Source organism: Phacochoerus africanus, chromosome 1 (genome assembly GCF_016906955.1).
Source record: "Phacochoerus africanus isolate WHEZ1 chromosome 1, ROS_Pafr_v1, whole genome shotgun sequence".
Taxonomy (NCBI): Eukaryota; Metazoa; Chordata; class Mammalia; order Artiodactyla; family Suidae; genus Phacochoerus; species Phacochoerus africanus.
Genome location: NC_062544.1, coordinates 205,730,386 through 205,758,188, shown reverse-complemented (window position 1 = coordinate 205,758,188; position 27,803 = coordinate 205,730,386). Strand labels below are relative to the sequence as shown.

The window sequence follows — 27,803 nt, the reverse complement described above, 5'->3', positions numbered from 1 at the left end:
CCCAACAGTAGTAAAAATGTGAGACTCTGGCACCTGCCCCAAAAATAATGTGCTGAGAAAGTCTGAGGTCCCTGGTGGTGGGATTAATTATCTATAAACCTGGCCTGGTGGGGTCTCCCTCCAAGGGCTCCCCGCAGAGAATTAAAGAGAACTGAGCTTCAAGAAGGGTGAATTCATTCCCAGCCCCCACGCTGGTTGGTTCTACTGCCAGAGGGACATTTCCCTTTGCTCTGCAGCGCCCCCATGGGGCTAAGACTGGAGTGGCAAAGAGAACGCGGGAGGGACATGCTTTGTGCGTGGGGCGAGCGGGCGGGCGGGGGGAGGGGAGGGGAGAGTGGCGGTGGAGCCAATGAGGCTGGAAGGCAACTTTGACAAGAAGAGTGACCCCAAAGTAATCTCACTGTAGAATCAATAATAGGGCAGGGCCATACAATTCACATTTTAAACCATACAGATAACACTTGAGAAACCCTAAATTTCTTACTCCTCAAAAACGATAGAAAAATTATCACCCGCGTAAATACACAAAGAAGATCGGCAAAATCGGGGTGTCATTTTGAATCCAGTGGGATTCCTTTAAAACTCTTTGATAATGAGGGGGAAGGAGACCAAAAAAAAAAAAAAAGTCTGCCTTCTGGCGAAATAAATCTGCACTTGAGGATATCATGAGTCTTTGGGGGTAAAATGTTCATTTCGACAACAGTGACAGGATTAGGCCCATGTATATTTTTCAAAAATCCTTCACAAGACAGGCTTTTCTGCAGAGGCTGCAGTAATCCATCTGTCAATAAGTATTAAAATATTCAGATTTCACAGGGACAGACACTTATGCATATTTCCTAAGCTCCAGCCCTTGTGGAAAATAATCAGCCCCTCTGGATCTCTCTCGGTTCTAAAAACCCCAACACAGCCTTTTCAAAAGGGGGCTGCACTAACAGCAACATTTTGAACGACAGATCTGAACTTCTTACGGACTTTCGGGAAAGAACCCAAATATCCCAGGAAACAGCCAGCAATCTTTCATAGCTCTGCTCACTTCTCCACTGTAAACCCAAATTTGGGGTTGGGAAAGGTAGATTCTTTTGCGAGATATCTTATTAGAAATTAACATGTGCAGAAATTTTGTGGAACCTTTAAGAACTCATCTGTAATTTAATGAGTCGCCTGAAGGACTCTTATAGCCAAGGCTCAGAACAGCCTGACCTTTGAAAGCTGCTTCTGGTCCAAACATTTTGGGTTAATACTTGAGGAATCTGAAATATTATTTTCCCCTCACACCCTTCTTTTAAGAGAGAGACATAAAAGAAACAAGAGTCTCCCTCATTCAGGGATGAGTAGGAGGGGAAAAAACCCCAACCAACATTTAAATAGGGAAACTGGCAGTTCTGAATAAACAAACCAAGGCCCACAGTGAAATGATTCTGCACTTGCATTTGCCTTTAAAAAGAAAGGAAGGAAAAAAGAAAGATTTCCCCCCTTTCCTCGTCCTCCTAACTCAGCTCTAAAGCTGAGGACTGTGCTGCGTGCAGCGTGGTGTAGTTGTAGCACAGTCTGTTCTAAATACACGCAGTATCTGTGATACTGGCACGGCAGGCCTTTAGAATTCCCTCCGGCTGATCGCTTTAAACACAGACAGGAGAGATTTTTTACAACGACCTTGAAAGGAGCTGGGAGGGAGGGGGAAATCAAGACCTTAAGAAAAAGCAAAACACAAACATTTATTTGGCTCACAGAATTCTGTAGAACACAGGCATACACATACCCCTCTCCCCGAATACACACCATTTCTCGCAGCAATAAATTTCCTAAGAGTCAACAATAACAGAAAGAGTAAAACCCACCACTTGCTGTCCTGGAAAGAAACAAATCAAAACAAAACAAATCCTTTCAACACGTCTCTCAAGTGCAGGAGAGCCTCCTTTCAGTAAAAGTCCAAGGGGAGAGAGACAATTACAACCCCCCCCAAGTGGGGGTTGGGATTGTTACGTACGACCAAAAATGTAAGCTTCTTTCAATAGCATCAGTATTAAAATAACACATCGTCTTTAAAGCACCTGAAAGATTAGACAGGGGAAAAAGCACTCAGAACAAAATCCAACCGATGCGGGATCCTACGATTTACGTAACATCACAAAGTTGCAAAAGGCAAAAATCAGAAGCAAAAATTCGAAAACTATCAAAATACAACCACCCCAAGCCCAAGCCACCACACCAACAAGAAAAAGAAAAAAAAAAACTGTCCCAAATAAAAATAAAGCAAAGGAACCCACCGAGAACTGCTTGTCAAATATTTTTCTTGTGGTGCCTAATATTCTAGCTGGAAAGAGCTGTGGTGTTTATTGTTTTTTCTCTTACTCGCCTCGAAACGTACTGTATATAACAGACTTTCCCCTAAAGATTCGAACCTCTCGCTCCCTTTTGTGTTTTGAGCTCGAGGAGCTGAGTTTATGAGGAAGAGAGGAGGAATTAACCCCAGACCCCGGGAAAGCAAAGCGCACTCCCCCTCTTATGTCACCAAATAGCAAATTAGTTCTCAGAATTCCAGAGGCCGAGCTTTGCTACAGCGAAGACGCCGACGTCACAGAGGGGGCGCCCACGTGACGGTGGCGGAGCAGGCTGTACCATCGCTCCGGGCCTGGGGAGGGAGAGCAACCGTCTGGCTCCTCGAGCCTCGCAACGAAACCTCCAAACCCAAGACAGTAAGCCTGCGAGGACCCCAAAATATGACGGACGGTGGGAAAATATTGTGGCTTTGAGGGCTTTTTCTGGGCGAAGGGAGGCAAAAGTCGTGGAGAGCTGACACCAAGTCCTCCCCTGCCACGCAGCAATGGTAAAGTCCGCAGCTCAAATTCCGAGAATTGAGCTCTGTTGATTCTTAGAACTGGGGTTCTTAGAAGTGGTGATGCAAGAAGTTTCTAGGAAAGGCCGGACACCAGGTGATTATTGCTGTTGCTGCCGCCGCTGCTGCTGCTGCCGCCGCCGCCGCTGTTGCCGCTGGTGCCGCTGCCGCCGCCGCTGCTCATGATCATTATTTTACCTTTTAATTCTTTTTTTTCCGCTCTTGCCAAATGCTTTGGCTCCAAGTTTCCTGTGTGCATCTATTGATGTATATGTATATATTTATTTATTGTAGCTGTCAGGTGTTAAAATAAATGCCGAAGATTAGTCCCACGTCTCTCCCACTCTAGGATATAGATTTTTATATATTTATTATTTTTTTTGTTGTCTTTGAGTGAATCGGACGGTTTGGGGAGGCTTTTGCCACCCTCCCTTGTGTTGTTTTGGTTTTTGAAGAGGAGGTGGAGGAGAGGAAGGAGGGGAATTAGGGGGCGGCCGGAGCAGAGAGGACGAGACAGTACTTAGGGGGTGATTCGGGCAAGTCTGGGGGCTGTCTGGCCCCAGACCGCGGAGAGGACGCGCTCTCGCGCTGTCGCTCTTTCTGCTGCTGCTTGCGTACGGCTTTTGATCTTGCTGGATTCGTGCGGCTGTGTTTTTTTCCCTCTTTTCTCGCTTGCGAACTGCCTTTCTTGCTCCCTCGCTCTAGCCTCCCCTTCCCTCCCTCCCTCCCTCCTCCTTTCCCTCACCTCTCCTTCCTTCCCCTCTCCCGTCCTTCTTGGTAACTCTGGGAGGCGAGGAGGGAGGCTTGCCCGCTCGCTCGCCCCGCTGGCTCCCTTCCATCGGCCTCGGTCCTCTAGATTCCCTATCTCCGAGCCGAGATTTGGGAGGAAAAATGCAAGCGAACTCCTTGGGCTTCCCCCCCGCCTCCCCCTTAAACCCAGACGAAGTATTGGTTCTACTATTTCCTTTCAGAGCCGTGGTCTTCCTAACGAGATCTGAATGTTTTGGTGTCCCCTTCCCTGTGTTTTTGGGGAGGTTTAGCTTGCCTGGGGGCGGGGATGTTGAATACTTTGAAAATTATTCTTTCTTGGTTGTAGTCTAGGGAGTCGGGAACCCCCGCGCGCTCTCTCTCCCCATCCTGGGGAGCGAGACTTGTGGCGGGATGGGGATTTTGGGGGTGGGTGGAAAAGGATGCGCTTTTGCACCTGCGGTGCTGTTCTGCGTGCGGGGACTCCGGGAATCTTCACAGGCCCGCCCAGCCCAGCGGGAAGGTGGCGGGATTTCTGGCGGTCGCGGTGTTTGTATTTTGGGCTCTGCGTGACTCGGTGTTAGCTCCCAATGGCTGTTCCCTCGCTTTCCTAAATTTTATTTTTCCCATGGTGCAAGCTTTGTACAAACAAACAAACAAAAAGCTGCGGCCCAGAAAGTAGCCGGCGTCAGGCTTCAGATTGTCGAGGTCCTTGCACTGGGCAAGGGGAAAAACAAACTGCCCCAGCCCGTGTTCCTACGTGCAGGACCCGGGAGGAGAGAAGGGCACTTTGTGGCCCTGGCTGGGGGAATCCGGCGCGGAAGGAGGGGGCGCGGGCGCGAATGGGAGATCTTTGTGAGTGATTTTGCAAAAAAACGGATTGTGAGGTTGGTTGGATTTGCAACCTGTGGCTCTCCTCGAGGGAGTAAGAATGGGGGAAGGCGGCGGCGGCGGCGGCGGCGGCCCGGGGCGGGAGCGGGTAGGGAGTTGGAGCCTCGGAAGGCTGCGCTAGGGAGCAGCGGGAGCGCTGGGCCACCCCGCTGCCGGATGTAGTGACCGTGGTAAATGTCTTGAGAATGTGGATTGCGTTGCCTTTATGATGCCGTGTTATTGGAACTCTAGCCAAAAATGGAACTAGTGTTGCAATAATGAGTTTTAAAAGCTACCCTATGGAAAACTAGTACACAACCCTACAGACTGGAAAAAGACCCTTTTTGTGTCGTGCCCTTTCTCGATGTTTGTCTTGGTGCTAGGGGTCCTGACAGCTGAGCGGAAGGAATGACCCTAAACTGGGTGCGCAAAGTCCAGAGCTGTTACTCGGTCCCTGACCTCTTCAGTGAGCTAGCCATCCCCCCACCTCAAGGAAACTGATTGAATCTTTTACGGATCGTTTTTTTTTTCAATCAGTTTATAGCTTCCAGGAGGAAAATCTTGTGCTTTACTTTTTTTTTTTTTAAAGTAAAGTGAGTGTCAGTAGATGCATTTTTTTACTGCCCGGAAAAAAAAAAAATGGGGCAGGAGAGAAGGAACCAGGGAAAGGGCTGTTTAGAAATACAGTTTGTGGGTCTGAGCGATGCCACCAGCTTCCTCTACAGAGACTGCCAGTTTCCCTTTTCTTTGCAAGGTGTGTGTGGTTTTAATAAATAACTTAAAAAGGGGGGGGGCGGCAAGATCCATCAGGAGACAGGTATCTGTTTTGCTCACTATTTACTACCAAGAGCCTTTGGCACTGGAACAGAACCTCGTAAATCTGCAGCCCAAGTTGAAGTTCATCTGGCCCTAGTCCACACGCTATTCCTGGAGGTAGCAAACATGAGCTCAAAGGAACAAGGTGAAATCACATTCTTGCTTTAAAATATATGCTTTTTTTTTGTTTTGTTTTAAAGGAGAAAAGATATTTGTTCCTGGGGGAGGAGGAAATGGAAAGGGAGTACCAGGAGAGGGACATTCCTTTCATAAAATGACTGTAATTGAGTCTTCAGGCCAAAATAGAAACCTGTAAATGGGAAATATTCCCCTCCCCCCACTTAAAAATAGAAATTTCCAATATCCTATTTGGAAGGCTTTCCAGTACTGCAGGCCCAAGCATTGACTGATTTTTAGGGTCTGTTGATAGTGACAAGGCTAGAAGCTCTTTGTAAAGACTGGGCAACTTGAAGGAGAAGGCAGCTAGAAGAAGTGGAAATCCTCCAAATCCCCCCCCCCCCCCCCCCCCCCCCCCCCCCCCGCTCAGTTTTGAAAGGTTTATACCCCTTGCTTTCTTGAAGGGACTGTCCAATTTTTATTCTGGGTTTGGTTAACAGGAGTGGGACTCTAAACTCTTAAGCTGTCATTTGCTGAGCCTGAAAGAGTTCCAGTTATTGGTTGAGTAAATGGTAGCCATGACTGGATGTCAAAATTCTTCCTTCCCTCTCTCCTTTGCCTGGTAGCCACACTCACAACCCACTTTGTTGTAAAAATTTTTTTTAGAGATTCAGAGGAGGTGGTGCGGCAGCGCCACCCCTCGATGGTTGAAACTATTTGCAAAAGTCAAATGTTTGAAAAAATATTGTGAAATGATTTTTTTTCTTTAGGAAGGGGAGATAAAACTAACTTTAAAAAAAGACTTTGCAATTGAGCTCTCATAATGAGGGGGAAAAGCTGCTTTCAACTAGGAGGGTATCGTGATAGGCGAAGTAGTTCCAGTGTGTGTGTGTGTGTGTGTGTGTGTGTGTGTGTGTGTGTGTGTGCGCGCGCGCGCGCGCACACACACACACACACGAGGAAGGTTGCCTTGTATGCTTTAAGTAGGCGAGTTTTCCAGGCGGAGGTTAGCCCCCTTTCCCTCAAGGACTTTCCTTCTCCTCCGGTCATCTGCATTCAGCTGCCTGTCTGATGCTGAGATAAGGAAGAATGTTTTGATGTAAGAAACCGTACTGACTGGACATCTTGTAGTTTTGCTGGCTGTGATGGTGGTGTCTGTGAGGGGAGGGTTGAGGAGAGAAGTTTTTGGATAGACTAGGGCAATGGTAGCTGGTCTGTAGCTGGGTTTGGAGCCCTCTGGGAATAAAAGTAGTGTGGCGCGTGCCAGTTTCCTGCACTGCGCAACAAGTGGGAAAGCCGCCACAGGGATCCGAGGGAGGGTGCTGTGTTGTGGGAAAGCTGGTCGGTTTCTCTTCGCCCCACTGGAAGCCAGGAACAGCTCCTCCCAACCCTCCCGGCTTCCCAGTTTGAGAGCAACAGTCCCATCCAAAGACCAACTCGTCTCCACTTCCTCATCCCAAGCTTAGCCGAGCGCTGGAAGCCTGGGTTGGACTCTTCTGCCTTTCGCCTCCAGGGTCCCCTTTCAACATGGGAATCAGAAGTTTACTCCCGACTTTTTTTTGCTAGTCGACTAGTGTTTGGCAGGAAACTCTGATAATACTGTTGAGTGCCATTCTGCTTTTTGAAGACAAGTGCACCCTTTCTCTTCCCAATACATTCAGCCTTTCAGGCTGGAAAAATCAACGTATGAAACATGAACACAGCTGCAGATACTGAGTTGTGGCTCCTAGAGGCGTGGACATCGGGAAGAAAAAATATATATATCCAGTAAATTAAGTGTTTTCCAGTATTGACCTATGGAGGCACCCCCCTCCCCCTGATTCAAAAAAAAAAAAAATGATGGGGGGCAGTCGGGTGTGGAAGACGATTTCGGACGGACTGAGTCCGCCACCTAGTGGTAGGTCCTGGCTGAGTTCCCCCTGCCTTGGGCAGGGGACCGACAGAATCACCTTCCTGTCCCTAAGTATCCTAAAGAGGTGCTAGGACTGAGAGAGGGCAACCTCCAATGAGAATGACATCTGACCTCCAGAGTTTTGGTGAAATGGATGACAATTAGCCTCCGTCCACAGTCGCCCAGCGTGGGCATCCCTCTGCTAAGAGAACCAAAAAGTACCACGTTTTGAGAACACTGCTTCCCCGCTTCTGTGGCCTCTCCCCAAGGAAAGTCAATAGTGGAGGGATGTCACGGAGGCTGTAGGACATACAGTTCTTTACAGGTGAGGAGTCAAGCCTAATGAGAGGGTTAATGGCCAGTTAGTGACCTAACCGGAACTGGATTTTAAGCTTCTGAATTCCAGGTCAGTGACTTAAAGTCAAAGGCGAGTTTAATCTCCGTCCCTTTGAGGTATCTAAGAGAAAGGAGCAGGTGGAAACGGTTCCCTCTCTGTCTCCGAGGAATTTGTTTAGAAAGTATGGCCCAAGATTTTCAGTAACAGATGTGAAAAGCCTACTGTAGTGCTGAGGGGTGTGTGTGTGTTGGGGGAGGGGTCTCAGAACTTGAGAGGGAGTGTGCGTGTGTTAGGGTGTGATTAAGGCCCAGTCCCTAGACTTGCAGAGATGCACCTTGCTGCGCCGGAGGCTCACATTTGAATCCTAAAATAGCTCTTTTCCTTTTCTAAACTTTGCTTAGTGGCTTGGTGTGAAATCACGCGTGTGTGTGTGTGTGTGTGTGTGTCCTATGGACAGGCAGAGTGTAATCCACAACAGCTTCTCAGCAAAGTTTTCTTTCTTGGAGCTCAAAACTTAAGATGGCAAACGCGCGCCGAGTGCTGGCGTCCCCTAGCGACCGCCGGCGCGCACACCCGTGGGTGAAGCGGTTGTTTCCATCGCTCTGGTCGGCCAGAATCGAGTTCTGCCTCTCCCACTGCGGGAGCTGTTGGAGGCCGCGTGGGAGAAACGCGCCTCTGTTCAGGTTGGAAGCGAATCTGGGGACGTGTTTGAAGAGCGGTCAAGTTTGACTCATCGCTTTCCAAGGACAGTTAGTGCCTTCCATCTTCATTAACGTGAATAAAGACCTTGGCTGACTTCTGTCCAGATCGGATTTTTAAAGGCATTGTTTGCTTGGGGAGATCATTGCCTCTCCCCTCCCCCGCCAGCCTTTTTGCAAAGGCCGGGCCCCGTCCAACCAGAATAGCCAAAATATCTCTACTCTGGTCTGCTGGCATTGACTGCCGGCCCTTTCTGGAAGGCTGTCGCGAGCTGGGCGCCTGGGGAGCGTCCCTTCGGCAGCTCCTCTTCAGATCTTGATGATAAAACACATCCCTCTATTTTAATGCATTTCCTAGAAGCTTACAGGCTTGCAAGAGCACTGTTGGCAAGAAATGTGATAGAAATGAAAGGACATAAAGTCCCTGAACACCTCCTCGGTCACTCAAAGCGACTGCCGAGGCCACCGTGTTATCAAATTCGCTTTTATCTACTGTCGTCTCCCCCACCCTTCTGCACCCCCCCCCCCAGGCAAGAGCGCGAAGAGTGTTTCTCCCCTAGGACAATAATGGCTCGGCAGTTTGACCCTGCCCCCCCTACCGCCAGACCCGAGCAGCTGATTAACCTAAAAGACGCTGCAGAGAAAGGGAGCGCTCCTGCTGGAGCCCTGACGCGGGTTTCACTGCGGCAGCTTATTAAAATTCCTCGTCCCTGCCCCTAAACAGTGCTTTGCACTTCCATATTCTCCTTTGGATTTCTCAACGAGTTATTGGAGTTATTAGATTACCAAGTATCCAAAGGCCAACGGGATAGAGAAGGGGGAAGGGTGGAAGGCATTCTCCAAATCGGGAGACTGTGTCTAAACTAGGTCAATGGAAGGAGGGGCGGGGCGACAAGGAGTTGTCCGTTTCAAGCCTTGGTGGAGGGCTCCCTCTAGTGTTAGGCAGCGGTAGAACATCATTAGGTTTGAGCTCCAGGAACCACGGGACTCCTAATTTCCAATAAGTGCATTTACTTAATTTTAGCTTCCCTTCCTAGACTCACATCCCATCGCATATTACATTTCAGCCTTCGCTTTCACTTTTATCTCACCGGGCAAGGAGATGAGAAAGTAAGATTTTATGAGGCCAAAGAGGCCTAGTCTTTACTGACCCCGCCTCCGCTGCTGCTGTGGTGCGCCGCGTAGTGCGAGGCTACCCGCCAGTTTTAGGACTGGACTGCGGCCTTAGAGGCTACCTCTTTTCGTGCCCCCCATTCCCTACCCCTGGCCCCTGAAAGTGTTTCTCAGAGCCCGCTGCTGCGACCGATTAAGATATTGCCCCCAGGGGTTATAATTTCGAGGAAGGCAACCTTGGTGCGCGCCCATGAACGCGCTGGGGTTTGCGTTCAGGCCCCTGCCGAATCCCGACCTTTTCTCTTTTTTTCCAAAGAAATTGGATTCGGAAATCCCGAGATCTGCCCAGCTTTGCCGTAGTAGCTCCTGTTCTAAAGACCTTGGGCGGAAACCTAATAGAGTTGGGTTCCCTTTCTTGCCAACGTAGGCGGAAGGGGCTTTCGGTTTAGTTTTCTCCACCTCGGGTGCGGCGCCCTGGATGGCGACCCTCAGCCCCAGGGACTCCATCTTTTTGACCTCGAGGCCTTGCCTAACCGCTCCCTTTAAAACAGGGGGTGGAGGGGCCAGGACAGAGAAAAAAAGACGCACCAGGCAAACACACACTGGGATTGGGTAACTTGTTTGAAATAAGCCTAGAATTGGACCCGAAACCAATCTAGACCGGCTGTGCAACTAAATTGTCTGACTTTCCCCATTTATAAAATTGTAGGGGTTGGGTTGGACTAGGTGAACTCTAAGCGTCCTGAACCCGGCGCGGGCGAGAGATTTAGGGGAAAGTGTGCCATATTCCCCGCGAGCCTACCCGGGCCACCCCCCCCCCCCCGCCCCCGGTGAATCCCCGGCGGCCCGTGCGGCGCAGGCAGAGATCCTGGCGGCTGCCTGGGCAGGCAGCTTCCTGGAAAGTTACTTCTCGTTGGAGCCGGCGATAGGCAGAGAGTGTTCTGTGAAATCCGCTGAGTTGAGATCGACTACGTTCCGGGAATGAGAGGGCTGTGCCATTCCCCTCACTGCCCCCTGTCTTGACAGCGTAACAGGGAAAAAAAAAAAAAAAAAAAAAAAAGCATACACAATGTTAGCTACCGAGGTGCATGAAAAGTTTTATTTGAATGTAACCAAATTAAAGGGCTGCCACCAGCGTATCTACCGGCCTCCGCCGCGCCTGCGGGGGCTTCGACGTGGACCGGCCGAGGCTCCGGGATCACGCCCGCGGGTGGGCGGTCCCTGGCAGACAGGTACAGTGTGGTGAGGGTGGGCAAATCCGCAGATCTGCACCGGCTGGCTGGCCCGGGCCGCAGGGCTCGGGGTGTGTGCCCTTGTAAGCGAGCAAGAGATGGGGGCTGCCTCTGGAGGCGGGAGGAAAAGGTGGGGTCTTTCTTATTGGCTGGCTTCTCTCTTCCCCCAGCCCCTAGCTCTTCTCTCTTCTCTTGTCTCTCTCCCTTTCGTCCAGCCCTTTTCTTCCTCTTCCCGCCCCCCCCCCACCTTTTTGGGGGAGTTCCCTCTTTTTTCTTGTTCAAACCCTTAAAGGATCTGCTTTCTCAAGGTGCCTCATTGAAAATAATATACAGGCAAATGGCCAAAGGAGGGAAAGTGTGTGGGGGGTGGAAAAAACCGTGTTTTACTCTCACTTGGCTGTTACTGGGGCTGGAGCTGGGCTGGGGGTCAGGGGAGTCCAGGTCTGGGCCTTTGCAGATGTCAATTTCTCCTTGACAGCTCTGCTCTCTTGGTTGTTTCTGTGGATGGGGTCTTGTGTGTGGCGCTGGTGGGATGGCTAAAGCAAGTAGGATGTGTCTCTGGCTTTGCTTGGAATTAGTTCTGAGATCTCTGGTAAGCCTTATCCCCTGAAGCCTCAGTGTCCTCCCGGTAAACTGGGGCTTTTATGAGGATTAGGTACAATAATGGATGGGAAAGAGCTGAGTGGTCCCTGAAAAACAAGCCAAATGCTAGTCAGGCTTCCACACCTCCAACACCTAGAGGGAGGCAGTGTTGTCCACACCCACCATGACCCACATACTAGTTGTGGCGTCTCCTAAGATAAAGCTCGCTTAGAAAGGAGTGGAGTTAGTAAGGACAAGGGCTTGGTGTATGGTGTTTGTTTTTGTTTTGTATTTCAAGCCAGGCAGAGAGGTTTAGGGTGAAAAGTGCCCATTCCTAGGGCCTGGCTGACAGTGGACACAGGGGAATTATTTTGTTTGTTTGTTTCAATCCACATCTGGAGTGAGTCACTGCCACTGGTCAAGGTGAAATGGCAAATCTGGGCTTCCTGTGGTTCCAGAAGTCTGTGACTGGAAATCCACAAGTGAGATGGTGGTTGAAGCTGGTTCAAGGATTGCCTTAGGTATTCCAGAAGTGTTGAGAGGGTCTCTTCCATGGGAGAAGAGGAGAAACCTCACATGTGTCTTTAGCATTCTTTTTCCAAGGAGACAATCCTTGAACTTGGGTTAGGACCAATTTAGTGTATCTTTCTTTGCCCATCTTGAGTTAGGATGGGGAGAGGAGGAAATAGGTTCTTTGTCTTTTTCTATCCTCTCCCTTCCCCCATTTCCTTCCCCCACCCCCCTCTCTCACATGCACACATTAACCTTGAAGCCGATGAGATTGAGTGACTGGCACTTGGGACCACAGAGAAATGTCAGAGTGTTTGGTTACAGACTCAAGGAAACCTCTCATTTTAGAGTGCTCATTTGGTAAGACTCAGCAGCCTGGAATGGGGGCAAAGTGTTTGTGTGGGGGAAGGAACTTAAAAATGAGATTCACCCACATCAGGGTGCTGTCTTGCATGTTCAACAGCACGTAGGCTGATTTGGAAAGGGGACAGGAATTTGAGCCAGGAGACCTAGGGCCGGGCCGCTCACCATCTATGTGGCCCAACATGACCTCCCTGGCCTCGGGCCCCTTTACCCAGAAAAGAGCTCTAAAGGGTTATGCTTTAAAAAAATCGATGGAGGGGTGCTGGGATGGGGATAGGGTTCAAATGTCGTTTTGTTTCACAGCCCACATGGGATCGTAAATGAGAGTCTTTCACCTATGCTTTGAATTATTTTGTTTTAGAGAAACCAATTTGGAGAGGGTCCATATTTCATGAGTGCCGCCTGGCCAGTTCTCAGCTAAACCACGCAGTCAAATCTTTCACCAGCAGGGGGAAGCACAAACTTGGAAGTTTGTAGCACTAGATTTGATCTTAGCCCCAGGAGGCTTGGGAGAGGAAACTTTGCGGGGGGGGTGGGGGGGTAGGGGGGGGGGTGGGGGGGCAAATATTCTGGAGAAAAGAGTAGATATGTCATCTCAGGCTGTATTCAGATTCTTTATTCAGTCTTAAGTGTTTCCTGACAGTCAGGAAATGCTTCCTGGCTGTTTGTCCTGAGCAAGCCATTTGAACCCAAGTCTCAGTTTTGTCATCAGTGAAATAGGGATAAAGAGATTGACCCTGTTGGCCTTGTGGAATCATTCGAAGACTTGAAGGATAATATTTTAGCAGATTTTGAAAAGTGGCCTGAGTTTTTAGGCCTCTGAAGGATCATCCTCATTAACATTGAAAGAATCGTTTTTCTTTACCATAAACCCAACGGCATACATTTCTTACTTTGAGAAAAGAAATACGTGTGTGTGTGTGTGTGTGCATATATATATATATATATATATATATATATATATATATATATATGGATGTATGAAATCGTATTCCCAATACTCGGGGTAAAAAACATTATTATTGCATAGCTTCGAGTGCCTGTTGTTTCCGTAAGAGCCGAGCTGGAAAAAATGTGTGCTAGCTTGTGGTGAAACCGCACCAGCTGGCAGGCTGCAGCTATCAAAGTAAAACTAAATATGTGTGTCCTAAAATAAGACTATAGTGGACAATCTTACATTCATTAAATCAATTTCTGTTTGCTTTTTTCTCTTCCCTGCAGGTTTTAAGCAAAATTTTGGACTGTGAATCAAGGCATTGGGTAAGTAAATTGAATTATATGCTTTAAAATTTTGTGGACAAACTGTTTCTTTCAAATTTGCCAATGCGTGTGTTTCTGTGAACAGTGCCACTTTTCCTTAGATGAGATAAAGGAGAGCGTGTTGCCTCTCCATCACAGCCAGCCCTGCCCCCAACCCCTTTACCCTGGCATTGGACTATCTTAACACTGTTGTGTGATCATTCATTTCCTTACTCGGTTCTTGGTTCACGCTAATTTCACCACCTACTGTGTACCAGCAATGTGCTTGGTGCTCAAGATACATTCAAATAATTCTGAAGCCTGGTAGAGGAGAGACAGATGGTAGCTAGGATAATGAAATGAGATACTGATGAGAATAGCTTGATTTATGAGAAATCCCACTAATTTTTACAACCCCATGGGTATTACTACTCCCATTTGGGGGAAACTCAAGCCCAGAAACCATAAAACAAGCTGCTCCAAGTCACACAGCTTGCAAAAGGTATGGCCAACATGCTAACCTTCAAAGCATGCCTTCTCTCCTCTGTCATACTCATTGCCTCTCAATGCTGGTATCTGGGGAAAAAAAAAAAAAAACCAAACAAACCGAAAACATTCATCCAATATTCATTCCCTCCTCTTTCCCTTATAGGGGTTTCTATTAACAAATTGGATAAAGATTATTATCTCATTTTTATAGACGTGGAGAGTAGTGTCCAGAGATGGGTCATGAACTGTTCAAAAGCAAACACAAGGGAACAGGCTGGCCCACCTGCTCTGACACTCCTGGGAAGAAGGAACTAGGTCCTGGAGGAGTAACAGGATTTTAACCTTTTCTTTCAGGTGAAGGAAAAATGGCCTCGCCGGCTGACAGCTGTATCCAGTTCACCCGCCATGCCAGCGACGTTCTTCTCAACCTTAATCGCCTCCGGAGCCGCGACATCTTGACTGATGTTGTCATAGTGGTGAGCCGAGAGCAGTTTAGAGCCCATAAGACGGTCCTCATGGCCTGCAGGTGAGGGATCTGGAAGCAGAAGGCAGATGATGGCTGTAAGGGGTATGCTAGTGCCGGCTGCCAGTGCGGAGTGTGGGGGCCCCATTCCGGGTGTGGGATCACGTCTCCTGTGTCTCCAGATCTTCAGCACTGGCCTGGCAGGGTGGGTTCCCAGGAAGCAAATGAATGACCACACTTTTAGAAAAGAAAGCATTTCTGTTTGGTGGGAATAGAGGAGAAGAAATCATATACCGTCTCCAGAGATGTGTTTGGGGCAAATCTGGTGAATGACTTCAGTGAACCAGTGAAATAATGAAAAGTGAAAGCGAGTTATAAAATATTTTAAGCAAGTTAATTTGAAATCTTTTGCTCTTTTATTTTCCTGTAACTTTTATTTTATGCCGTGACTACACTTCCACAGGTCTTTCAGAGCATATGTAAGTTGGTGAAAGTGATTGACAAGTATTCCAAGGGTTCAGAGCAGTTTTATGTTACATCATCTCCCTGGATCTTCCTAGTGGCCTGTGTTGTAGATGGCATGACTAGCTCTGTTTTGTAGATGATAAAATGAAGACATTCATAGGTGAACTGATGTAGAGCCAAGGATCCCAATTGCTAGTAGAGGCTTATTCAACATCTGCAACGAGCACTTTTTTTTTTTTTTTTTTATAAACAGAGGTTTATAGAGAGATAAAAAGAATAGATAATGCTCACCAAGTGCTTACCATGTGCCAGGCATCATTCTGTCCCTTTTACATTTTCATTCATGCCACAACCCTGTAAGATAGACTGCATGTTTCGTGCTGGGCAGATAAGGAAAGCAAGGTGCAGAGCAGTGACGTAACTTACCCAAGGTTGCATAGCTACTTATGGGGTGAAATCCAGTTCATTTCTGGCTGCTCGCTCAGAAGGAGCAGAATTCAGATGACAGTCGAGAATTCTGGCCTCTGAGTGCTCTTTCCTCTTCCAGACATCATGGTTCCTGGAGGCATGGCTTGACTTTGACTTGGCTCTCCTTGGAATATGGATCTTGTAATAGTCTATGGACTTTTAGAGAGTCAGTAAACCATAGATGGCAGGCGTCATTTTATTTATTTGTTATCAACACCCAACTGGCTTCTAAAACAAAAACTAAGATTTTAAAATTAAGGGTAATGTATTGGAACAAGAAGGAAAATGCTTATCCCAAAGATAGAGACTAAAATAGTTACTACAAATGAGTGCTAAATTTAGCTCTGGTAATCCATGAAGTTAAGACTAAAAGGAATCCAGGTTCTGTGACTTTGGGAAAATCACTTGACTCCTCTGATCTCAGTTTCCCCATTTGTAAAGGGAGACAAGGAGAGAATCTACTATCCTTGGCAAGGTTGTAAGGAACACAAGACAGTGTGTGGAAAGTGCTTAATGACTCTCTGGCATTGATTAAGCCCTCTATAAATGGCAGCTATGATTAATTGCCAAGGAAATTCTGGAGCTAGGTCCAGGATGCTGACTATAACTGATGATAGTTTCTACATGTCTGTTATAGTGAGACATTTCTTTGTTTTACAGTGGCCTCTTCTACAGCATCTTCACGGACCAGTTGAAATGCAATCTCAGTGTGATCAATCTGGATCCCGAGATCAATCCGGAGGGGTTCTGCATCCTCCTGGACTTCATGTACACGTCTCGGCTCAATCTGCGGGAGGGCAACATCATGGCAGTGATGGCCACAGCTATGTACCTGCAGATGGAGCATGTTGTGGACACTTGCCGGAAGTTCATCAAAGCCAGGTGAGCTGCCACCCAGATGGAAGCCTTGGAAATGGATGGGATCAGAAAGGATCATAAACTTTTGATAAAGTGTGCATGCAGTAAAAAGAATCCTCTGTGGCATGCCACAACCTACCTTTCCACTGTGCTTGCATACTCCTGCTATCCAGATATGCCATGGGCATCCCTGCTTCTTGCTTCCTGCCATTCACTTGATAGGCTCTTTCCTCTCACCCATCCTGCAAAACCATGCCTGGATGCCAGCTGCTTCATAGATGTTTGTGCAATTATCACTTAGCTCTTTCCTCAGCGTTTCCACTATGTCCCAAAGCCTTTTGCCAGTCCCATTGACCTTGCTTCTATTTTAACCATTTGCATATGTGTTTCAGTTCTCCTTTAGGCTTCTGTTGTAACTATTTACATATGCCCCTTAGTTCCTCCACCAGAGCATGTCTTTTATGTCACCCTGCTCCTACTAGAGAGGACATTTATTGAATTAAAGTGGGTTCACTGGGTCTAAGCCCCTGTTGAGGGCTAGTAAGACACGACCACCATTGACAGGAGAGGAACCTTCAAGGCACAGAAGTGAAGAGCTTTGCTAAGTGGAACAGAGACTCGGGGCTTGACTTCTTTAGAACCATTTGATTGCCTCCCTTCTCAAACAGAGAGGTTTCCAGCCTCCGTTTGATCATCTCCAGGAGCTAGGAACTCAGTGTTCCCAGAGCCATGCAGTCTACCTTGGACAGTTTGAAAGCTCCTCTATATGGCAAGTTGAAGTCTGGCTCCCTTCACCTTTACTCCTTGGTTCTGGTTCTGTGAACTGGGATCAGACTGAGCTGGCCTATATTTTGCCCACATAATATCTTTTCCAGTATAGGCAGCCCGAACTCTTTGTCTCCTGTGGGTGATGATGGTGGCAAGATCCTCATTGCTATCATTTACAGGTGCTTTCTCTGGGTCAGGCCTTGTGCTCCAGGTCACAGAGCTGCTAAGTGGCACAGCTGGGACTGGAAACCAGGTCTGACTGCTGCAGAACCAGTCCTCCCTCTAATGGCATGAGTGGCCTGTTCTCCAAAGTCAACTTCCCCAAAACTCCAGGCAGTGTGTAGGGCGAGTCCTTTCTTCACAGGGCACTAGTTTGACAATGACCCTCTGAACCAGCCTGTGCACCAGCATTGGATACATTCTTCCATCCCTGAAACTCAGTTTTTATGTGTGTAAAATGGAGATAGTCGTGCCTACTGTACCTTCCTGCAGGATTCTGCAGGGATGAAAGCAGACAAGGGCTCTGAAAACTTAATGTCCTATGGCATCTAAATAATTGTAGATTCACACATATACAAACATATGGGACTTAAACATACAGAATCACATATAAACAGGCACAGGCTGTCTAACTCTCTTTCTTTCTTTAGGCTTCATTTCCCTAGCTGTGGGCTAGATTACTAGGCATTTGCAGAACTGCCTTGTAAGTGCAAGGGTTTCCCTCCTGCAGGACCACATGGCCCATGTCTAGCTGACCCAAGGGCAAGTGTGGTTTCCTAGAGCCTAGACTCGTGTCACTTGGAAAGTTCTGACTTGGAGGCCTTGGTCTTCTCTCTTTTCCCTCCTGCAGTGAAGCAGAGATGGTTCCTGCCATCAAGCCTCCCCGGGAAGAGTTCCTGAACAGCCGGATGCTGATGCCTCAGGACATCATGGCCTATCGGGGCCGGGAGGTGGTGGAGAACAGCCTGCCACTGAGGAACGCCCCTGGCTGCGAGAGCAGAGCCTTCGCCCCCAGCCTGTACAATGGCCTGTCCACACCGCCAGCCTCCTACCCTGTGTATGGCCACCTCCCGGTCAGCAGCTTCCTCTTCTCCGATGAGGAGCTGCGGGATGCCCGGATGCCTGTGGCCAACCCCTTTCCCAAGGAGCGGGCCCTCCCCTGCGACAGTGCCAGGCCCGTCCACGCTGACTACAGCCGGCCGGCCATGGAGATATCCCCCAGCGTGTGCCACAGCAGCATCTACTCACCCAAGGAGGCAGCCCCAGAGGAGGCACGGAGTGACATGCACTACAGTGTGGCCGAAGGCCCCAAGCCTGCTGCTCCCTCAGCTCGGGGCGCCCCGTACTTCCCCTGTGACAAGGCCGGGAAGGAGGAAGAGAGACCCTCCTCGGAGGACGAGATTGCCCTGCACTTCGAGCCCCCCAATGCACCTCTGAACCGGAAGGGTCTGGTCAGTCCACAGAGCCCCCAAAAATCCGACTGCCAGCCCAATTCGCCCACCGAGTCCTGTAGCAGCAAGAATGCCTGCATCCTCCAGACCTCTGGCTCCCCACCAGCCAAGAGCCCCACTGACCCCAAAGCCTGCAACTGGAAGAAGTACAAGTTCATTGTGCTCAACAGCCTCAACCAGAATGCCAAACCTGAGGGACCCGAGCCGGCTGAGCTGGGCCGCCTTTCCCCTCGAGCATACACTGCCCCGCCAGCCTGTCAGCCACCCATGGAGCCTGAGACCCTTGACCTCCAGTCCCCAACTAAGCTCAGCACCAATGGGGAGGACTCCACCATCCCACAGGCCAGCCGGCTCAATAACATCGTCAACAGGTGATTTCAGAGGCAGCCCGAGCCTGGAGTCAGGGCTTACCTGGGGCGGGGGTCCAGGGTCCCTTCTGGTGGATGCAGGGGTTGTGTTCTCCTCTTGCCTGAAACACTGATCCTTTTGGTGGTGGGGGATAAGGCTTGTTCATTGAATTAACTTAAGGAAGGCAGGACATTAAGCTTCAGTATATTTTCATAGCAAGAGATAGCTCCCCTGCACGTTAGAAGAGCGTCCCAGGAATCCCAAGCTCCTGTGGTCTGGGGGGGTTGGGGGTGGGGGGGTGGGGGTGGGGCTCCCACTTGCCATGGACCGAGGGAGGCTGTGAACTGCAGCCCTGAGGGGAAGAAATTGGGCCCAGGATAGCATTTGGGCTCATTGCACTCCCCACCCGTGATCTCTATGTGTCTGCTGTTTGGAAGTGGCTTGGGGATACAAATAACTGGAGTGGAGTGTCTTGAGGCTTCCCTGAGCACAGGCAGGAGGGGAAGCGTGGAGGCCCTGCTCCAGCTGCTGAGGCTCTTTCCTCCTGCCCACAGGTCCCTGACAGGCTCCCCCCGCAGCAGCAGCGAGAGCCACTCTCCACTCTACCTGCACCCCCCCAAGTGCACATCCTGTGGCTCGCAGTCCCCGCAGCACACGGAGATGTGCCTCCACGCTGCCGGCCCCACGTTCCCCGAGGAGCTGGGGGAGACCCAGTCTGAGTACTCGGATTCCAGCTGTGGTGAGTCCCTTCCCTGCCCTCCCTCCACCCCTACCTCTGCTGCACACGGGGCTTGTGTTCCCATCTTATTAATGCTGTTGTCACTGATTGGGAGAAGCCACTGATGGGAAGTCCATCGGCATCTAAACCATGCTTCCATATTCCTACTCCTGATCTCGTAGGGAACAAAGCAAGAGACCAAGGATTTGTTAATCTGGGGGGGGATAGACAATGATCATGCAGCCCGCTTCGCTTCCTTCCAGCAAAGGCAGCTGTGGGGCTGGCTCTAACTAGCTCCGAGCCTTCTCTGTCCCTCTGGACCCAAATTTCTGGTACTGATTGGTGTGCATGTTCACCCTGCTGGGCTGGATATTCTAGAAGGAGAAGAAGGGGTCCTTTTCATGCCAGCATCTCCCCTAGGCGACTAGACTCTGTAGCGAGTCTAGCACAGAGTAGGCCCTCAGTTCATGGTAGCTGAATTTGATTAGTTGAACCGATTATCAAATTGAAGTCTCTGGATCATCTGTGCTCAGCATCCCCAGTTTTCACCTCTTCCTCCAGCTCTGGCTATAGTGGGATAGCCCAGGAATACCTCCTCAGGGCTAAGCCACTACGATGTGTCATTTTTTAATTGTTAAAACAAAATTAGTTCCTTACACCGAGAGATTTGGCACAGGGTCGTGGGTGGGCAGTTGGAGAGCAAGCACTGTACTCCCCCACCCCCGGCCTGCTGGCCATTTGCCTTTGCTCAACACTCTAATTCCTTCTCTCTGGGCCTCTGTTTCTGCTTCCACCATCGTCTTTGGTCTCCCTATCTCACGAGTGTTTGGGAGACGTGGAGCCCAGATAGGTGCAAGGGTGACCATGTCATCATTCATTCCTCCTTCAATGACCTCAAAGTATCTTTGACTTTGATTCTTATCATAATTCCTATGATGCTTTATGTCATTCAATATGCTCCTGTGAGGTAGGCAAGACAGGGGTTTATTATCCTGATTTTGGAGATAGAGACACAGACAGAGGCTGTCTTACCCGAGGGCTTCTGTGAGCAAATGTAAATAGAACTATGAACTGATAAGGAAAGTTCTCAGAGCTCTGAGAGAAGGATGTGCCCTGCTGAGCTTTCCTCACACCGGCGCAGGCCCTGTGGGTACCGGGGGTTTGAGTTTCCCTTCTGTACCTTAATATCCAAATCTGTCTCCTTCCTCCTCCATATCTGAGACTTGACCCGCTATGAAAAAGAGGTCCTCACAGGCACTTTGCTCTGGGCTCCGCTGAGGGTTGGGCGGGCGAGGCGCTGAGGTTCAGTTTGGCACTGGGGGGTAGCTACAGACGAGAGAGGCTTGGAGCCCTGTGCTCATGCTGGTGTCCCCTCCCCACCTGTGACAGAGAATGGGGCCTTCTTCTGCAATGAGTGTGACTGCCGCTTCTCTGAGGAGGCCTCACTCAAGAGGCACACGCTGCAGACCCACAGTGACAAACCCTACAAGTGTGACCGCTGCCAGGCCTCCTTCCGCTACAAGGGCAACCTTGCCAGCCACAAGACCGTCCACACAGGTATGGCCCTGTACCATCTGCCCTGAGCTTGCCAGGTTTCCCGGGGGTGGGGGTGGGGGAGCAGGATGGGGAGAGGATTCTAGAGAAAGCAGTGTGAGGCCTTGGTGCCTGGTGGGGTGAGGCAGGGAGCAGGTGCTGGCCTGGCCTGAGTGCGGGCTTAGCCCTGCCACATCTCTGCTTAGTGACCCGGCCACTCCCTCTATGCTTTTTCTCTCCTCTGAGATGCTCTGTCTTGCTTCTGCACCTTTGCTGGGGTCGGAGATGTTAATCCCATTGAACAGGGGAAGAAACCCAGGCTGAGAAAGGCAAAGTCGATCTGGTTTTTATAAAGCCAGAAATACACTATAGGCATCCTGATTCCCTCTAAGGGCTTATTCCTTATCAACCCACATTCCTTTACCAGCTAGCTTCTCATAACCTGACTGTTGTCCAGAGTTGACTCCCTGCTGGTATTTTAAAGGGGTTCATTATCCCAGAAACTTTCCATGAAGGGAGGCTTGGCCCTTCTATTGGTTTCCACTGTCTGAGCGTCTCCTCCAGCTGGGCCCCACCTCTCTTGCAAATGGAATCCAGCTGTAGTTGCCACAAGCGGAAAAGCATGTTTGTTCTCAGGGAGAGAAACCAGAGCAGCAGATTGTATCTCTCTGGCAAGTGGGTTGATGACTGAATCAGTCTTAGCCAAGCGAAGAGCTAGAAGAGCCTTCCAAGGTCATCTAAAGTCACCCCTCAGGTTCCAGGGATGGAAACTGAGGCTCAGAGACAGAGGGAGACTTGTCCACATCCCACAGTTAGAGCATCCTAATGGCAAAGCTGGTCCCTGGAACCTTGCTTCTTCCCTGTCCTATGCCTGGTGTTGTTTCCCTTCCTCCATGTCACCACCTGGTTCTTCTTTTGTGTGTGTGTGTGTGTGTGTGTGTGTGTGTGTCTTTTTCGGGCCGCACCCACAGCATATGGAGGTTCCCAGGGTAGGGGTCGAGTCGGAGTTGTAGCCACCAGCCTGCACCACAGCCATAGCAATGTGGGATCTGAGCCACGTCTGCAACCTACACCACAGCTCATGGCAACACCAGATCATTAACCCACTGAGCTAGGCCAGGGATCGAACCTGTGTCCTCATGAATGCTAGGCAGATTCGTTTCCGCTGAGCCATGATAGGAATTCCCACTACCTGCTTCTTGACCCTGGCCTCGGGTGAGGCATGCTGGTGTGTGTGAGAGAGAGGGGTGGCAGGCTCCTGATGCCTCCCTCTGCCATCTTCCAAGGGAAAGAAAGCCAAAGCGGCCCCAGGGAGGGCAGCTTGCTTTGAAATCCAGGATCTAGGGATGACCTCGGTTGTAGAGACCTCTGCTAAGCATGACTTTCCTTTTCCCCTTCTCCTGATAACAGGTGAGAAACCCTATCGTTGTAACATCTGTGGGGCCCAGTTTAACCGGCCGGCAAACCTGAAAACCCACACCCGAATTCACTCTGGAGAGAAGCCCTACAAATGCGAAACATGCGGAGCCAGATTTGTACAGGTAAGCAGCGAGGGTGGGGAGAGGACCTGGACTGACCTTGTGTGCGGAGGTGGGACCTTGGCGCATCTGTGGGCCTCCCTGGCAGAGCCTCTCATTTTGTTCTTCACTCTTCTGTTCAGGTGGCCCATCTGCGTGCCCACGTGCTCATCCACACTGGTGAGAAGCCCTATCCCTGTGAAATCTGCGGCACCCGTTTCCGGCACCTTCAGACTCTGAAGAGCCACCTGCGAATCCACACGGGAGAGAAACCTTACCATGTACGTGAGCCTCCTGTGGCTGCTGGTGGGCCTGGGAGGGGCAGGAGGTGGAGAGCTGGGGCAGCAGAACCTTTTGCTCCGATGCTCGCACTCAGGGGGATGACCACCAAACTCTAATGGGCCTGAGACCTGGATGTAGTCCTGATTTTCAAAGACACTTGACCTTGACCTTGGCCTGAGTCTCAGTTTGTGCATCTTTAAAGTGGGGGGATTGGCTAGGTGATCCTGATCCTAGGGAAGAGGTCTGGACTGTGGATACATAAGATATTGGATTCATTCATTCATTCATTCCACAAACACTGAGTGTTTCCAACGTGCTGAGAAACTGGGCTGGGTGTCTGCTTCACAGGAGCAAAGGTGTTTGAGAAGGAACAGTCATAGACTAGGAGAGCCAGAGAATGTGGTGATATAAGGAGAAAAAGAGAGAGAGAAAAGACAGTTGCAGGTGGCCAGCAGCAAGAGGCCACAACTGGGTCACGGGAATCACAGTGCTCTAGGGCATCGTCTCAGCCAACTATGGCTTGTGGGCTCATTTTTGAAATTCTGTGAGCTAAGAATGATTTTTATATATATATATATTTTGTCTTTTTAGGGCCGTACCGCCGGCACATGGAGGTTCCTAGGCTAGGGATCCTATCAGAGCTGCAGCTGCTGGCCTACACCACAGCCACAGCAATGCAGGATCCGAGCCGCATCTGCAACCTACACACAGCTCACAGCAATGCTGGATCCTTAACCCACTGAGTGAGGCCAGGGATCGAACCTGAGTCCTCATGGATGCTAGTCAGGTTCGTTAACTGCTGAGTCACGATGGGAACTCCTGATTTTTATATTTTTAAATGGCTAAAAAAAATTGAAAGAATAATATATTGTGACATGCAAATTATATAAAGTTTAAAGTTCAACGAGCATCAATAAGGTTTTGTTGGGACACAGCTAGGCTCACTTGTTTATGCATGGTCTCTGCTCACTTTCATGCCACTACACAGAGCTGAGTGGTTGTGTCAGAGAATGTCTGGGCCACAAAGTGTGAAATATTTACTGCCTGGCTCTTTACACAAGCAATGTGCCAATCTCTGCTATCAAGGGGAAATATACTGGCCGGGCCACTGGGCTCTCTGGGTTCTTACTCGGATTTGACCCTCCTTAAGACCATGGGCAAACCCTGGCCCTCTCATGGGGCCACATTTCTCTACCTCTATGAAATGGTGAGGATGCTGTAGATGAACAGATTTCAAACTGTGTTCTTTGAATTGCTGAGGTTCTGCAACCCCAGAGAAGAGGACTGGAATGCGGCTAGAGTGGCCTCTTTTCCTCTCTGGTTTCCATTTAATTTGAAAAAAAGAATCCCATGGCTTACATGTGTGGAAAGTACTGTTATAGATGATGCTGACTTTGATGTATTTATGACATCACTCTAGGTAGTGATGGGCACAGGGACAAAGGAATGAATGAATGGTGCATCCATATGTTTGAATGTTAATCTGAAAAGGTGGTTATTTTCATTTACTTGTTTATCAACCCTGGAGTGAATATCTTCTTACTTGCTGCTCATTCTTGGGTGAATTAGTTGTCTTCTCAGTAACTTAATTTCCTCATCTGTAAAACGAGCCTGATAACAGCACCAACCACATGGAATTATATTAATGAATTCCCCGAAGTGTTCAGAACAGTGTTTGGCCCATTGTAAGAGTCCAGTATATATTTACTGTTATACTTGCTAAACGTTTAGATGCACAGGATGTCAGAGTTAAGAGTGACCTTCTCAGTATATTGACTCAGTCCCTTACAGGGACTCAGGATGCACAGCAGTGGATGGAACAGATATGAGGGGGTGCCCACATTCTCCCAAGACCAGGGCTCTTTCTACTTGCTGTCCTGCCCATTTTATTAAATATTTTTATATTTCTAAACTTATTTCCATTTTTATTTGAAAACATATTCTCTATATAAACATTTTTTATTACAGAATAGTTTCAGATTTATAGAAAAGTTGCAAAGGTAGTACAGAGAGTGCCTATATGCACTGTTTCCTATTGTTAGCATCTTCTGAATAGGGTATGTTCATCACAACTCATGAACTTGTATTGGTCCATTCTCATGAACTAAATTTCATGCTTTATTTGGATTTTCTAGCTTTTACTGTTTCATGATTGCATCAGGTTACCTCATTACATATCGTGATCTATTTTACTTTTAAAGAACTTTCCTACTGAATCATCCTTATATTGAGTCAAAATAAGAAATAGCTCTACTGGCTAATGCTTTATTAGCTGATCTTGCTAAGTTAAAGGAATATAACCACATTTTTAAAGTGTGCCCTAGACTCCAGAATTTTCATGGAATCAGATTGTTCTAATCCATTTGTCCAAATATGTTCAGATTTATTGCATAATCGCCTAAGAGGTATATTCACTAGGTACTGGGAAGATTACAGAGTTTAATAAGAAGTGGTCACTGCCATCAGAGCATTCCCCACCTGAGAAGGATGCTAATGTATGGGATGGTGAGGCTATCTGCATTTCAGAGCAAGGCTAGCTATCTCACAGAGTTCAAAGGAAAGAGGGATTATTTTCATCCTAGAGATTCAGGAAAGCCGTAATAATTAGAAGGGTATGCATCTGAACTGCATTTTGGGGTAAGACTTGAACTTGTGGAGTTCAAGCAGGGAGATGTGTCTCAAGCAGGGAAAAAGCATGAGCAAGGCTTTGGAAAGCAGACAAGGGGCATTTGCACAAAGCTCCCGTGTCAATTCGCAGCAGCCAGCATTCATGTGGGTTCTCAACCTGGCCTCCCAGAGGAAAGAGCTGCCCTATCCCTCAAAGGGAGACTCTTCTTCTGAAGGGCCTTGAGTAATGACACGTTTCCTGGGGTGCTGACAGTTTGCCTCTGGTTTCTCCTTTAGTGCGAGAAGTGTAACCTGCATTTCCGTCACAAAAGCCAGCTGCGTCTTCACTTGCGCCAGAAGCATGGCGCCATCACCAACACCAAGGTGCAATACCGCGTGTCCGCCACTGACCTGCCCCCAGAGCTTCCCAAAGCCTGCTGAAGCATGGAGTGTTGATGCTTTCCATTGGAGCCCCTTCTCAGAATCTACCCAAAGGATACTGTAACACTTTACGATGTTCGTCCCATGATGTAGTGCCTCTTTCATCCACTAGTGCAAATCATAGCGGGGGGTGGGGGGTGGGGGGAGGGGCAGGGGGACGGGGAGCCGAGGCAGCTCCCCGTCCCCCAATGCCGTAAAACATTAAGAAAATAATATTGCTTCTTCTCCTATGTGTAAGGCGAACCATGTCAGCAAAGAGCAAAATCATTTTATATATCAAAGCGGGGGGCGTTTGCAAAAGTTCTGACTTGACTTAGTCTGCAAAATGAGGAATGTATATGTTTTGTGGGATCAGATGTTTCTTTTGTATGTAAATGTGCATTCTTTTAAAAGAAGAGACTTCGGTATGTTATCAAAGAGAGGGCTTTAATTTTTTTAACCAAAGGTGAAGGAATATATGGCAGAGTTGTAAATATATAAATATATATATATATATAAAATAAATATATATAAACCTAAAAAAGATATATTAAAAATATAAAACTGCGTTAAAGGCTCGATTTTGTATCTGCAGGCAGACACGGATCTGAGAATCTTTATTGAGAAAGAGCACTTAAGAGAATATTTTAAGTATTGCATCTGTATAAGTAAGAAAATATTTTGTCTAAAATGCCTCAGTGTATTTGTATTTTTTTGCAAGTGAAGGTTTACAATTTACAAAGTGTGTATTAAAAAAAAAAGAACAAAAAAAGCTGCGGAAGGAAAAATGTGTAGTTTTGTTCTAGTTTTCGGTTTGTATATAATTGTACAACGTGTCCTACGGTGCCTTTTTTCATGGAAGTTTTCAACGGGGGACGACCGCGCCATCCCTTTTGGAAGTGTAGGCAGACACAGGGACTTGGAGTTGTCACTAACTAAGCTCTCTTTGGGAATGTTTGTCTCATCACATTCTGCGTCATGCTTGTGTTATAACTACTCCGGAGACAGGGTTTGGCTGTGTCTAAACTGCATTACCGCGTTGTAAAATATAGCTGTACAAATACAAGAATAAAATGTTGAAAAGTCAAGTTGACTTGTCCCGGGGGTCTTTCCTGGGGACCCAAATCAAGACTTGAATGGGTCTGTTTCCCCAGCTCTTTACCTGGTGGGAAAGCACAGGCTGGGGCTGGGGTTTGCTCCTGGTAGCTTCCACGTTCTAGCACCAGGTGGACCACAGACTACAGGTTCTGGCCAGAAGGAGTTCAGGTGAGAGGGTTTTGGATGGAATTCTTCCCTCTATTTCTGACCGATCCCCTACCTTTTTTTTTTTTTCCCCTCAGAGCTCTAGGCTAAGTTGTTTTTGTTTTTGTTTGTTTGTCTTTTTAGGGCCGCACTTGCAGCATATGGAAGTTCCCAGGCTCGGGATCAAATTGGAGCTACAGCTGCTGGCCTCGCCACAGCCATAGCAAAATGGAGTCCAAGTTGCATCTGTGACCTATACCATAGCTCACAGCAACACTGGATCCTTAACCCACTGAGCAGAGCCAGGGATTGAACCCGTGTCCTCATGAGTACTAGTTGGGTTCATTACCGCTGAGCCACAATGGAAACTCTGAGGCTTAGTTTTAAATGGCCTCAGTTCTAGCCCTTCTGACATAAATGTGAGTCCCTTCCTCCTCTGGGCTTTGGAGGATCTGCCCATTCCTTCTCTGAAGCTAGAAGGCTCAACTTGGCTCCTGGCTTGATAGTTTCTCTCTGTAGGGGTCTAAGGACAGTATGGAGGCATCAGCCTCAATTCATGCATTCCTCTGCCTTGGTGCCTTGGGAGGCTCTTGGCTGTCTACTGGGTGATGGATGGACACCTATAGACTTAGAAACTATGGATTGCTGTGAGCCAAGCCAACCTCTATCCCTACAGAAGTGTACTTTGTCCCAAGACCTCCTTGGTGGAAGTCAGCCACCTCCTCCTGTGTGACTTAGGACATCCATTCCCCCTCTGAGTCCTCTTCCCACCCACCCCTGTGGGATTGGATTAACTGGATTGTTTACGGTTCCATGATTC

General features: G+C 48.6%; 1 protein-coding gene and 1 long non-coding RNA gene across 4 annotated transcripts; one reads left to right on the top strand and one right to left on the bottom strand.

The window, feature by feature from the left end:
- Positions 1–1,698: 1,698 nt before the first annotated feature.
- LOC125131929 (uncharacterized) lies at positions 1,699–2,531 on the bottom strand. Its single transcript, XR_007136105.1, has 2 exons — positions 2,271–2,531; positions 1,699–2,054 (listed from the first exon to the last, which is right to left on the bottom strand). It is a non-coding gene; the product is annotated as an uncharacterized LOC125131929 (long non-coding RNA).
- A 329-nt stretch (positions 2,532–2,860) lies between these two features.
- BCL6 (BCL6 transcription repressor) lies at positions 2,861–26,829 on the top strand. Of its 3 annotated transcripts, none has more exons than XM_047788610.1 (10): positions 2,861–2,936; positions 13,337–13,375; positions 14,198–14,369; positions 15,900–16,121; positions 17,716–18,687; positions 19,219–19,403; positions 20,772–20,939; positions 22,326–22,456; positions 22,576–22,713; positions 25,619–25,901. In XM_047788610.1, exons 3-10 carry the CDS (start codon positions 14,209–14,211, stop codon positions 25,760–25,762), a joined length of 2,121 nt encoding a protein of 706 aa, XP_047644566.1. In that variant the 5' UTR covers positions 2,861–2,936; positions 13,337–13,375; positions 14,198–14,208; the 3' UTR covers positions 25,763–25,901. The 3 variants fall into 3 exon arrangements, with proteins under 3 accessions (XP_047644566.1, XP_047644567.1, XP_047644565.1); XM_047788611.1 differs by lacking the exon at positions 2,861–2,936 and adding an exon at positions 10,268–10,660; XM_047788609.1 differs by lacking the exon at positions 2,861–2,936 and adding an exon at positions 10,899–12,112 and having other exon boundaries at positions 25,619–26,829.
- Positions 26,830–27,803: the final 974 nt, after the last annotated feature.